Below are 13,010 nucleotides of genomic sequence, written 5' to 3' on the forward strand. Positions count from 1 at the left end.
CACCCTACTGTCTGGGAAACAATCTTAATACTTCTGTATTAAGAATTTCAGACCCCACTGCAATAATATGCATTTAAATTGTTCTCATTTATAAAATTGAAAAGTTTTTAATGCCAATTCTCATTCAAATATATTTAAATATTGGTAAGAATACAAAAATAGTTTTAAGATCATTTTATTTCAAAACTTTCAAAGTGGCCTCAAAGAAAGTTCACTAGCATTTAAAGAATTTATGAAAATGTTAGTAAAAAATGTTGCAATAATTTTGCTATGCTTTTATTTCAGCTTTTAGAAAATTTCAAAATGACATCTAAGAAAGTTGTCATCAATGAAAAGCCTAAACCTGCCAAGAAAAGTTTCTTCCCGCTTTTCCGTTCCGAGTCTGTGACAGCTAAAACATCTGCAGAAGCTGACAAAATAGATTGCAATGCAAATAACACAGAAACAAAAAAACTGATGCGTCGAAGTTCTATGATTTGTTCTGAAGGATTTGATAAGTATACATATGATTGCCACTACTTTGGAATTCCTCCCAAACCATCAACCAAACAAGAAAACGACAAAACAGTTAAAGAATCACTTCCAAAAACACAAGTCGAATCAGCTGTTTCATTAAATCATGGGGCAGTAGGAGAAAACTTAGTTTATAATAATCAACCTTATGCAGCTTCATCTAGGTATGATAATGTACCTCTCAATGAAACTACTAGCAGACAATCTGTGAGATCAACCGGACCTAATGAAGCTGCTCCAAAACCTCAACATATTACTTCAGAGCACTTTAACAAAGCACAAAATTTGCCTTTACCACCAAAATCTTTGCCTCGTCAAGTATCTTCTGTGTCAGATATATCTGAAACATATTCTTCGTCACACATGCCACCAGTACAAAAAGTTAAAGAGCCTGTTAATATACCTCATTATCACCCATACTCTAATGAATCTGTAAGGAATTTTGAATATTTTAACTCTCCATCTCTGTCTGGTGTATCATTTCAAAGAGCTTCTATCCAGAATGTACCACCATCTTACAACCAGTCACCAAACGTCCCGTCATCTAATATGGGGAGCCAACAAAGATTAAGTGGGCATTTTCACTCTTTTCAGAATGTCCCCAATACTCTTAGTATGCCAGCTTTCAAGCAACCTACTACTCAACTAGCTCCTATATCTGAGACTGATGATTCATCTCAAAAATTGAACTCACAATACAATTTTGTTCAAAATGTTCAACATTTACCTCCATCAGGTAGCAAAAAGTCCTTGCCTATCAATAATAGCATTCAATCAGATTTCAAAAATGTATTTCCGTCAAATGTTCGTCAAAACCAGTCATCTGAATATCTGCCGCCAAATCAAATCAACCCCGTTGGATTGGGTTATAGGTCACAGAATGCTGCACCAATATCTACTCCATCATTAAACCTTCCTAATGAACCTAAAAATTCTCCTCATAATTTCCAACTACACAAACAACCTACTTATGATGATTTCGCCCGAAATTCTGCTCAAAATGTGATGTCTCCTCGTAAAACAGCTAGTCAAAAAATTACCAGTGAACCAGTTTCTATATTGAAGAAAAATGTTAGTGTTAAAAGTGCACTTATTAAAAGGGATTCTGTAGTACATCCAGAAAAAGTTAACATGCAATCTTCTTTATGCATTAATGGAAGGTTTCAAAATCCATGGCCAACTTGGAGCCCACCTACTTTGACTAATATATTGAAATTTGGTATCTCTAAGGATAATAGCAAAGTGCCTCCAAAACAAGTGAGTTATAATTCAATCCCTGTGTTATGCTTTATAAGTGCGTTATTATTATTATTAAAAGTTTAAGAATATTTAATGTTGTGAATATAGGTAGTCTCATCACATTTAGCATGGAAAGTTGGCTAGTGGGCCAGTAAAAGCAAAAACTAGATAGTTTAGTAAGGAGAAATGCCTTTAGCTTATTTGATGTGATAATTTCCTTCAGAAATCCGTCTCCCAATATTTCTTTTCTAAAACCATTTGAGTGCTTTGGTTTTTATAGAGAAATTTTCAATAAACATTTTAGACTGATGTACTTTTCAATGATACCTTAGACTTTTTCACCTCACTATATTTTATTTTAATTATCTTGCATTCTGAATCTCTATATAAAGTTTTGGTTTGACTTTGTTTTTTATATTCAAACACTTAGAAAGGTACAACTCGAATATTGAAGGCAAAGCAGGTATATTCAGTAAGTTAAGTAGCTTACTGAATACTTAGAAAAGTTTTGGCAACCTTGGAAGGTTTGATAGCTTTGGAAGGGAGGGAGAGAATAAAATAGGAATGTATGAAAAAAAAATGCTTGAAAAACGTAAAATGTGCGCATATATCTGCATTCAGTAAGCATCTCCGAATTATTATTTTTTTTAAAAGTGAGAAGAGCCGCATATAATCAGGAGAAAACTATAACACTTTTTATTTCTATTTTTTTGTACAAATGATCTTTTGAAAAGCATGAGATTGATTATAATTGTTTAAAAATTCTGTGACCTGTTTCTAAAAGTTTTCATAATAAAATGATCCTTAATCAAGTTGTAACTTTAAAACCCTATAATACAACAACTTCAATCTATTTTCAGGAACTTGATTTAATTTTGCCTATGGTAAAGCAGAACTTTTCCAAACTATCAATTCCTGATGATGGCATAAGAGTCACTTGGATTGGACATTCCACTGTACTTGTACAAATGCACGGCTTGAATATATTGACTGATCCAATCTTCAGTGACAGAGCATCTCCAAGTCAAGTTGTAGGACCAAAAAGATTTCGAGATCCCCCTTGTTCAATTCATGATCTACCTCATATAAATGCTGTTGTTATTAGTCATAATCATTATGACCATTTAGACTATAATACAGTGATCCTTTTAAATGCCAGGTAGATGTATTTAAATCACAGATCTAGTTTAGTATTTTTGAATCATAGTTGTGTAGTTTGTATATTTAAGTCATTCATGTATTATCAAATATTTAAAAAGTATCTCATTTTGAGAATTTTATGAATAATTCTAATGTCAACCACTGCATTGACCCTAACTCATTGTGATTTTTACTGCTTATCTGAATAGTTTTGTGTAATGAAAATTTTATTTTGATGATAGTAAAGTAACACCAATTAAAACTATAATCAATCTTTTCATATCTATTAGGCAAACATCTAGAGTTCTGTTGTAGCGCCATTAACTAAACTGGTAAAACTGGTTGACTGAAATCAAATATAAATTCTCAAAAATCTAGTGAAACATTACAGCAATGGCAAATATATCAAAATTGCATTTGTATTTTTTTGTAGAATTTCTGCAAATGTATAAAAACCTCAAGAAATCTAAAATTTAATGATTAGTATCCAATGAGAGTCATATGTCAATTAAGGATGTTTAGAAATTCTAAAATTTGTTCTCATTTATGTATTGAGTTACAAAATTACAAGTAAAATGTGTACTTAAAGTTAAATAAATACCTTTTTTTGAAAAGTAAAATAAGAAATAAGAGCATATAATAGCACAAATTTCGGCTTACAAGGAACCTCTTTTTCAATTCAAAAAAAGTGAGTTTATGGAGGAAAAGACATCCAACAAAAGTTGCTTTTTTTTCCGAACTGATGGACCTTACTACATAAAAAATCTTGATATCTGGAGAGCGATATATTGCAGATTCGCCAGCCCTGCTACCTGTGCAAATTTGGATTAAAACCTATGCAGCTACTAAAACTAAACATTGAAGTTGTGTAGATACTGAACCTTATATTCGACTTCAGCTATCAAAAATGAAATCCAATATGTTAAAATTGTGCCAGTTAAAACAACCTCACTTTTTCCATTAACTCAAAGTTCAATTTTATACTTTAACCCGTGTAACCAGTTTCTATCTGTTTGTTCAATTTGATTTTTGTACTCAAGAGTTGATAAGTAAAGTTTAAGCTTAAACTATCTGCCTAGAGTGCTTTATATTAAATAGTTATGTTCTCGTCTAATTAGTACTGTTAAATTTAATTAAATTCAATTAACCAGAAACTCCAAATATTTATGCACTCTGATGCCTGAGATCTGCACTGAATACTGGTTCATAAAAAGGGTACACTAACTTTAAATTTTGGGAAGCTCTGCTCTAAATCCATTTAAGTTCAGGATATTGTTCTTGCAACATGCATAATGAAATTGCTTTCAGTATTGTGTCAGGCAAGTTTTTCTTACCCAAATTATTACTTTCCAGCTGGTTCCCATTATTCGTATAGCAAGAGAGCTAACCAGCAACTTGTTACAGTCCATCAGCTTGCTTGCATGCAATTCGTAAGAGCAGTTTGTTGCAAGCTTCTTTGGGAAAATTTTGCAATTTTATGGAGCTTTGCCTGCATCCACTGTGCTGTTTGTGTTGCCTTCATCTTAATGTATGAGCCAAACAGCATGCTTTTAAATCGTTGCTTCCAGTATATATCCAGTCGATCACTAATTATGTTTATGAATTAAAACATTTATAGTAATGCAAAAAATTCTTCATGATAATAATTTTTAAAAAATTCAAACTTTTGAACTGATTTCACATAAAAGCAAGTGCAATGAACAAATGAATGAAATTGTTTTCGCTTTCTGCAATTGATTCCAGTGATTCTACGGTGTACAATGTGTTCTACTCATTAACCTGAAACATTTCAGTTATTAACCTACTGCAATGTTTGTAACAATTTAAGATATGAAAGTAAATTTTTAAACACCAACGCAATGGCATTTCAATTAATTTAGTACAAATTGTTGTTATTGTCTTTTAGATTTGGAACTGATATTCGTTGGTTTGTTCCCCTCGGCTTGCAGTCTTGGATGCAGAATGTTGGTTGTGAGAATGTTGTAGAACTTGATTGGTGGGAAGAAAATTGTGTTCCTGAACATAGTGATACTTTTTTTGTTTTTACTCCTGCCCAGCATTGGAGTAAGAGAACTCTTGGAGATGATAATAAGGTAGATTAAAACGCTTTTTTCTTAAACTTTTGTTGTGTATATTTTTTATTTTAAAAGTTTTTAGTGCCATGGTTTTAAGTTAAATCCATTATGTTTCAAATGGATTTTCTTTTTTTTTTCCTGTTTTTAATTGCCAGCTGCTGTTAATTTTGAACTGATATGTAATGAACAAAAGATTATGATAGTTTGTAATTAAGACAAAATGTACTCGATTTTCCAATATTCAAGCATGATTAAAATATTTAACCAGACAAATATTGTGTTTTAGAAAACTAATTCTATTTTTCTTTCACTTTGTATCTAGTCTTTATGGGGAAGTTGGTGTGTATTAGGTCCTAAGTACAGATTTTTCTTTGCTGGAGATACTGGATATTGTGAAGTTTTTAAACAGATTGGTAAAGTTCATGGGCCTTTTGATTTGTCTGCCATTCCCATTGGAGCATATGAACCAAGGTATTATATATATATATATATATATATATATATATATATATATATATATTTATACAGTCAATTCGCGATAACTTGAAGTCCGATAACTCTAATATTACTATAACTCGAAGTTTTTGTCAAGTACCGACCCCTTTGTCTTTTATTCCATGCTAATTATTCTCAGTATCTCAAAAGTTTACTTCCTTTAATTCAAAGTTTTTTACAAGATGACTCAAAATATATTTTGAAAGAATGAAAAAAAAAAGAAAGAAAGAAAGAAACAAGTGACTATGAGAGAAAAATTAACTCACCTTCACTTGCAATTCCTGCGCAATAGCCCTCTAAAGCAAGAAGAGCAACTGTTGAGCCGATGTGCAATAAAAGAATTACAAGTGCCGAAATGAGTTAGCTTGTTTTCTTTTGTTGTACTGTACTGTTTACACTTAGACATGATGCTGGACTACAAATTTGCTTTTAAGCTGTCAAGTTGTCAAGTCACTGATTGTGCCTTTATTCAAAGGCTGATCTAAATTAAGATGCGTTCCCCTTCATTCTTTAGTTTGATTATTGGCTGATAAGTTGCTGAGACACATAGTGATTTTTCTTTACTATTAAAGATGTCTAATCAAGTACTATGTCAATGTTCAATGATATTAAAAGAAAAAGAGAAACTTCTAAAGCTGTAGAATCCATCAATCCGAATTTGAAACGAAGGAAGATGTGCACATTCCCTGAAGTAGAATCAGCTCTACTCAAGTGGTTCCAGCAGTATCGTTAACAAAACCATGCTTTTGATTTTTTTCTCTCTCTATATTATTAATTAAACTGTGCATATTGTACTTAAAAACTTCTAAGCTCTGTAATTTTGTCTCTTATATGTACATATTAAAATATTCGACAGTTTTTAACATTAAAATGTCAAAAAACGAAACTAGTGGTAAGTCGAACTTCCCTCGTCAAAGTTTTTGTCGGTCCCTTTAAATTCGAATTACCGCGAATTGATTGTATATATCAAAGTTTGAATTTCTAACGTAGATTGCAGAAGTAATGTTTAGTAATGAATCTGACAGATGATTCTTATGAAGTAATTTTGCTCATTCATAAATTTGTAGTGTTATTTGTCTTGAAATATCTGAAAAAATTGAGTTTTTTTAGAAGTAATTTTTTTGAAAATTATTACAGAAATATAGGTAAATTCTCCAAACAACGCTAATTCGTCGAACTAATAACAATAGTTTTTTGTGGGAGTGGAATATGAAATGGAACTAGTTGTACATAAAAGTCAATACTGTCTAAGCTTATGCTTGAGCTTCACAATTTTAGTAGTTGAAGATAATGAACTAAATGCAAATCTTTAAAATGATAACCTCACTTAAAACTCACTAATATCAACTAAAAAAAAAAAGTCTGAATCCTCTTTTTATTTATTTGTTTGCAAATATTTATTCATTTATTGGCTTTTGTGGAGTATTTCATCCCAGTGTGAAACATTTTCTAGAAAAAGCTTAATGTTTTTCTTTCTTTCTTTTGAAAAATAATCAATATTATTTCTCTCAGTATTTCTATGTAAGATGCTTTTATCTGCTTGAAAAGAGTTTGATAAAAAAATCTGGGATGTTTTAGTCATCCCCTTCATGAAGTTCTGCCACTGGTTTTCAGCCAATGTTAAAAAAATATTTTTAAATGGAAGAGATGTTTTTTTGAAGAGGCATTTAAACATTTATAATGTTTTGTTAAATTAACTGTTTTTATCTATGTCAACTACAAGTCTTGAATAACCTGGATGATTGACACAATTTTGGTCAGACACAAATTTGGTCTACTTTATGGCTCTTTCACAAAATTCTATTTTGTAAAAGTGGCCATTTCACAAAATTTTATATTTTAAAATTGGACTTTTCACAAAATTTCGTTTGTAAAAACAGTTTTTTCATAACTTAAGAACTCAATCAATTTGTCTGAAAGCATCACATCAGTAAAAAACTTCCTGCTTCCAAATCATTCCCAGTGAAGTCCTTTAGGCCTAAGGGATTTCGGATTAGTTTGGTGATAGCTAAGCATGCTTTATATAATATAACACTATTTTTTCACCATAATATATGAAAGAAAAATGCCCCCAAAAAGTTCGCAAAAAAAAAAAAAAAAAGAAAAAAAACCTGACATTACTCTACCATAAATAATTTCATCAACTGTGTTTTGACTTATTTCTGCATCAATGTTTGTTTCCAAATTATTTGTTGAGTAACAACATCATTTAGCTGATTTTATGAAGCAGCCATTTTTTTTTTTTTTTTTTGATATGCCATGTAATATGTAGCTAACTTCTCATGGCTGAAAAATTTAAATAAATAGTAACAAATATTTTCAAATTCCCCTGTAAAATTATTTTGCATCTGGGACATCTTAGTCGAACACTTCTTTTTGAAAAAGGAAAACTATTAATTTCTTATGACTTAACTCACCTGACTATTCTAACATTGTTTGTCAAATTTGATTCATACCTGTTATGAGTCTACTGCCTCTATAAACATGAAACATGTTCCTTTAAATTTTAGATGGTTTATGAAATATCAACATGTTAACCCAGAAGAAGCTGTTCAAATACACATGGAAGTAAGAAGTAAAAAAAGCCTTGCTATTCACTGGGGTACATTCTGCTTAGCAAATGAAGTAAGAGTTCTTTGATTTTTTGCCCGCTTGTGTGTATTAGATAATATTATCAATTTGTATTATTAACATCAACATTAGTTTAATGTCATCTGGAACCATGCAATATATGAATTAACTGCACTCTAGTTTAATGCTGCCATGAATTTCTAAGTTAACCTTATCAGCATTGTAAATTTTTCTGTGCTTTTTTTAGGAAATACCTTTTAAATCATTTCTATTTTGCACTGCGGTCTTTTTTTCTGTGTAATTTTCAGTTATTTTAAATCTTGAGACACCTTTTTTTTTTAAATGTTGCCTTTAAGTTTGTTCTTATTGCAGTAGTTCAGTATTAGGTGAACCTCTTTCAATGTAGGATCGGTTATACCATGGATGTTATCATGTCCCATGTTGATCTAGAGAATGCTTTATTTAAAAATTCTACTAGTTGCCAGGGCAGCTAGATTATCTGCCTCAATGCTTAACATATCAGTACTTTAATTCTTAACTGTTTTCACCAATATTTAAAGATATATTTGCTGTATCAAATATTTTTTACATCTTATTTCTAATAACAAGCTCATCACACTACTGCTCTCAAGTTCCTGCAATTCCTTTTGTTAAATCTCTTATCCGTTCAGACAAAAAACGCGTGCCATTCAAATGGAGACCTTTTTTCCAAAACCTGTCATCCATGTCATGTCAGTAGTAGTGATATTCCGAACATACATATTTGTATCTGTATCCGTGGATATCCGAGGAAAAATAAAGATCTGTATCCGTACTCATATCCGTTACTTTTTTGGCGGATCTAAAATGGATTTTTTCTATTCTAAAAATTCTTAAATATTTGGATAAAAGACTCTTAAATTCCATTTAAATTAGGTTTTATTCCCTATTTAAATAATAAGGTATCATTTCAGATGCCAATTCGTCCCCCCCCCCCCCCCCGTCGCAAAAAGGAAAGGGTAATAAGTTTTAAAAGTGTGTATCTGTGTGTCTATTTGTGGCATCGTAGCTCCTAAGCAGATGAACCGATTTTGATAGTTCTTTTTGAAGACTTGATCGAAAGTGTTCTTAGCTTGGCCTCATTTTTGTAGAAATTAAATTACTGGAGATATTTATTAAAAACTGACTTAATGTTTTTCACAATTATGGTAGTTAAAACTTATCTGCATGTTTAAAATATTCACCCTGATTGAAAGAACGAAGTTTTCAGCGTTTGATATTTATTTGGAACTTCCAAGTTATATACAGTAGGAGCTATAATCTTGTTAAATAAATTTTAAATGCAATTCTAAGCTTTTATACGCGTGATTAGTAGCAATTTCATAGTCAGAAGTTAAGGAGAAAAGGCTCAATGATTTAAAATTTCTATCTGCTGTCAGTTCATATTTGTTGAAATGTGTGTTCTGACCCCCGAAATTCATCTTAATATGAGGTCTTCCCTCTGGGACATGTCTTTTTTTTTTAAATTTTTATTTTAATATTGGTTCTTTCTTTTTTTTTATTGATTTGGGTTTTGTGTTATTCTTCATTTTGGTTTTTCTTGGCATCCTTCAAAAAAAGTGATACTAAATTATTTGTTTACTGTTTGTAAAGGTGTTTCCTCCTCTGTTATTTCGTCGGTCACAGTAATTTGGGTGGAATGGGTCAGCGCTGCATTTATGCTGAAATGAAATTCAAAAAATCATTTCTAACCTGTCCAGTTGCAGCTTTACACTCTTGCTCCTGTATCCTACATCTACTGAGCAAGCGATAAATAATTTTTCACATACTATTTAAGCACCAATGCAATGCTGACCCATTGCTTCAATTGTTTGCCATTCTCCCTCAATTGTAACGGAGATTTCTTTAAAGAGTAAATTATAGTCTTGATTATATTTTCGCGGTAGATGACATTTTTTGAAGAAACTGCCATTACCCTGACGGGAATAACTTTTGTAACAAATTTTACACTTGATAGTTGAGTTGGGTATAAAAATCTTGAGGTCCGCATCCGTATCTGCGGATCTTGACACTAATGATCCGGATCCATATCCGTATCCACGGATCTACTTTTTTAACGATTCGGCTCATCACTAGTCAGTAGTCAGAACTTTTTACAACAGTCTGTGACACTGATTAAAAACTAAAAATAGTCTGAACCATAAACTATGGCCCCCGGGTGACATCTGTGCTAGGTACGCCACTGGTTCATTTAAAAATGTTTCAATTTATTGTAGTTATGATTTAACATTACTGCAAAACATCTCACCCGATCCTTGTGTTGCTGTGCGGTTCCACTATATTGCTTCATTGTGAATCTGACAATAGTTTCGTTGCCAGTTTGTTTGAAATCATTTCCCACTAAGCAATACTAAATTTAATCATAATCTTTAACAATATTGATTGTAAGTTAATATGCAACTTTTTTAAAGCTACTGTAATTTTGTTTTTTATTAAAAGTAATTCTTTTATTTGCTTTACAGTATTATTTGGATCCTCCTGTAAAACTGCGTAATGGCTTAGACAAGTATGAAATCCCACCTGAAAATTTCTTCACAATGAAACATGGCGAAACTAGATTAATAGCTCATGGAAGTAATACTCAAAAGATTCTTCAAATGCCTTGCATCGAAAGTGAATTTTATTTTTATTGAAATAGATTTTAAAAGATCAGTGTCGGAATGAATGAAATTATTTAACTGAATATTTAAAAGCTTCAAGTTAGTTCCTTATTCTTTCTCTGTTTGGAATGTCATTTATTTTGTTATTAAATCAGCATAATTTGTTTTGATTATTTGTTTTTCAGATTTTTCTCATATTCTTTTACCATTGTTATTAGTAGTATACATTTGTAAGTATTTTGTTCAATGACATTGTTGAATTCAGTAAAATGTTATATAGTATTCTAGTTGAGTTAGCATTGTACTGCAAACTGCACCCAATGTTTGAAATATTTTTTGTTGTCAGAAAAAAAATGTTTATTTCATGTTTCCTCTTGTTTCTGATTAATTAATAATAGTCTTTTAATTTATGTTGTTATTTATTCATTTATTTATAAGCGAATTCAAAGTTCACTTTTGTTGACACTCATCTCAAATTGAATCCAAGAGCTATGAACATTCAGAAAAAACAACATTAAACTTCATTGTTTATGAATAATGTTCATAATATAAACACACATATGCAGTTATTATTTCTTAGTGAATTATCAAAATAGTTGACTATGTTATCCTTTCTTCAATTTTGGTCAACAAGTTGTTATGAAACTTAAATATGAACTAATTGATAAATCAAATTAATCTTAAAGCTTTATTTTTCTTGTTCTATTTCTTTTACATGTGTGAAAGATGATAATCAATGCGTCTCTAAGGGGGAAAACTTTTTTTTGCTTGTCCGCTGTAATTAATGCCACTTGGGAGACCCAACCCCCATTCACATTGTGAATCTAGAGCTGAGACTAGCGCCTGAGTTAGTTTATCCCCCTAATGGGCAGAGGTGCAAATTTGGCTTTGATAGATGTTAGCTCCACCTTCACAATTTAAGCCTAATTCTGAAGGAAAGGGGAAGCCTTCAGAAACTCTGGATCCATGATAACTGCTTGTGACCAACTACCGGAGTTATTTCCCCATTCACATGTGAAAAACTGTCATGTCTTTTGGAAAGGGGTTTTACACAGCACTTTAAACAAGCTTGCAAACTGCATTTTGAGTAAAAACCTGAAAAATCGCAGTTGAAAGCATGAGGCAATCTGATCCTTAATTATTTATCTTTATTCTTTATTAATAATAAAGCTGAAGGTCTCTCTGTCCGGATCTCTCTCTCTCTGTGTCTGTCAGGATCTCTCTCTGTCCGGATCTCTATCTTTCTGTCAGGATCTCTGTGACGCGCATAGTGCCTAGACCATTCTGCCGATTTTCATGAAATTTGGCACAAAGTTAGTTTGTAGCATGGGAGTGAGCACCACCCTGCAATGTGGTTCTTTTTGTATTCCAATTTTAAGAACAAACTTATAAGATGGACGAGTAAATTACGAAATTAGAACGTGGATCTGTAACATGGGCACAAGCCAGTTGGCGAGAAAATTCACCATACATTATTTGTAAATATAGAGGCGAACCAAAAGACCTTTTAATTTTCTATTACGGGCAAAACCGTGCAGGTACCTCTTAATAATAAAACTGAATGTCTGGGCCTCTGTCTAGACATCTGTCGAGATGTAAGGATGTTTGTGATGCGCATAGCGCCTAGACCGTTTCGTCGATTTTATGAAATTTGGCACAGAATTAGTTTGTAGCATGGAGGTATGCACCTCGAAGCAATTTTTCAAAAATTTGATTTTGTTCTTCACTTTTAAGAACATTTTACCGAGCAAATTATCATAACATGGACGAGTAAATTACTAAATTCTCTTAACGTGGAACCGTAACATGGGCAGGCAAATGAACATAGCAAATTGGTGAGAAATTCATCGTCCATTATTTGTAAATATATGAGGCGAACCAAATGAACTTTTAATTTTCTACTACAGGCAAAGCCATGCGGGTACCGCGATTGGATAATAAACCAGAATGTGATAATAAGCGATTGATAAGCAGATTACAAGAATGCCACATGAACATGGCTAATGAATATTTGGCAGGGTCAGGCTCTGAACCTAGAACCCTCCAATTTTGAGTGCAATAAATTATCCACTAGGCTACTTATGACCCATTTTGGTTTTAAAAGCCTTTTTTAGTTTGTGATAGTTTAAAACCTGTTATTTTTAGGACAGTTCAAACCTACTTTTACAATGAGAAGCCAGGGGTGCCACGAAGTGTGCATGGCATCAATACACATATATATATATACATACTAGAGATAGACAAGGGTGGCACAAGGGGGTGCCGCAGATCGAAAAATTTTGGATACTCCTGCTTTAACTTTTACGATTTTATAACAGTGTGATCAATTTGATACTTG

General features: G+C 32.0%; 1 protein-coding gene across 1 annotated transcript; it reads left to right on the plus strand.

The window, feature by feature from the left end:
* The first annotated feature begins 303 nt into the window (after positions 1 to 303).
* Positions 304 to 10,821, plus strand: LOC129220766 (uncharacterized). The gene is made up of 6 exons (XM_054855195.1): positions 304 to 1,770; positions 2,613 to 2,911; positions 4,799 to 4,985; positions 5,290 to 5,438; positions 7,973 to 8,087; positions 10,535 to 10,821. The coding sequence occupies exons 1-6, from the start codon at positions 304 to 306 to the stop codon at positions 10,703 to 10,705; spliced, it is 2,388 nt and encodes a 795-aa protein (XP_054711170.1). The 3' UTR covers positions 10,706 to 10,821.
* Positions 10,822 to 13,010: the final 2,189 nt, after the last annotated feature.

Source organism: Uloborus diversus, chromosome 4 (assembly GCF_026930045.1).
Source record: "Uloborus diversus isolate 005 chromosome 4, Udiv.v.3.1, whole genome shotgun sequence".
In the NCBI taxonomy this organism is placed as follows: domain Eukaryota; kingdom Metazoa; phylum Arthropoda; class Arachnida; order Araneae; family Uloboridae; genus Uloborus; species Uloborus diversus.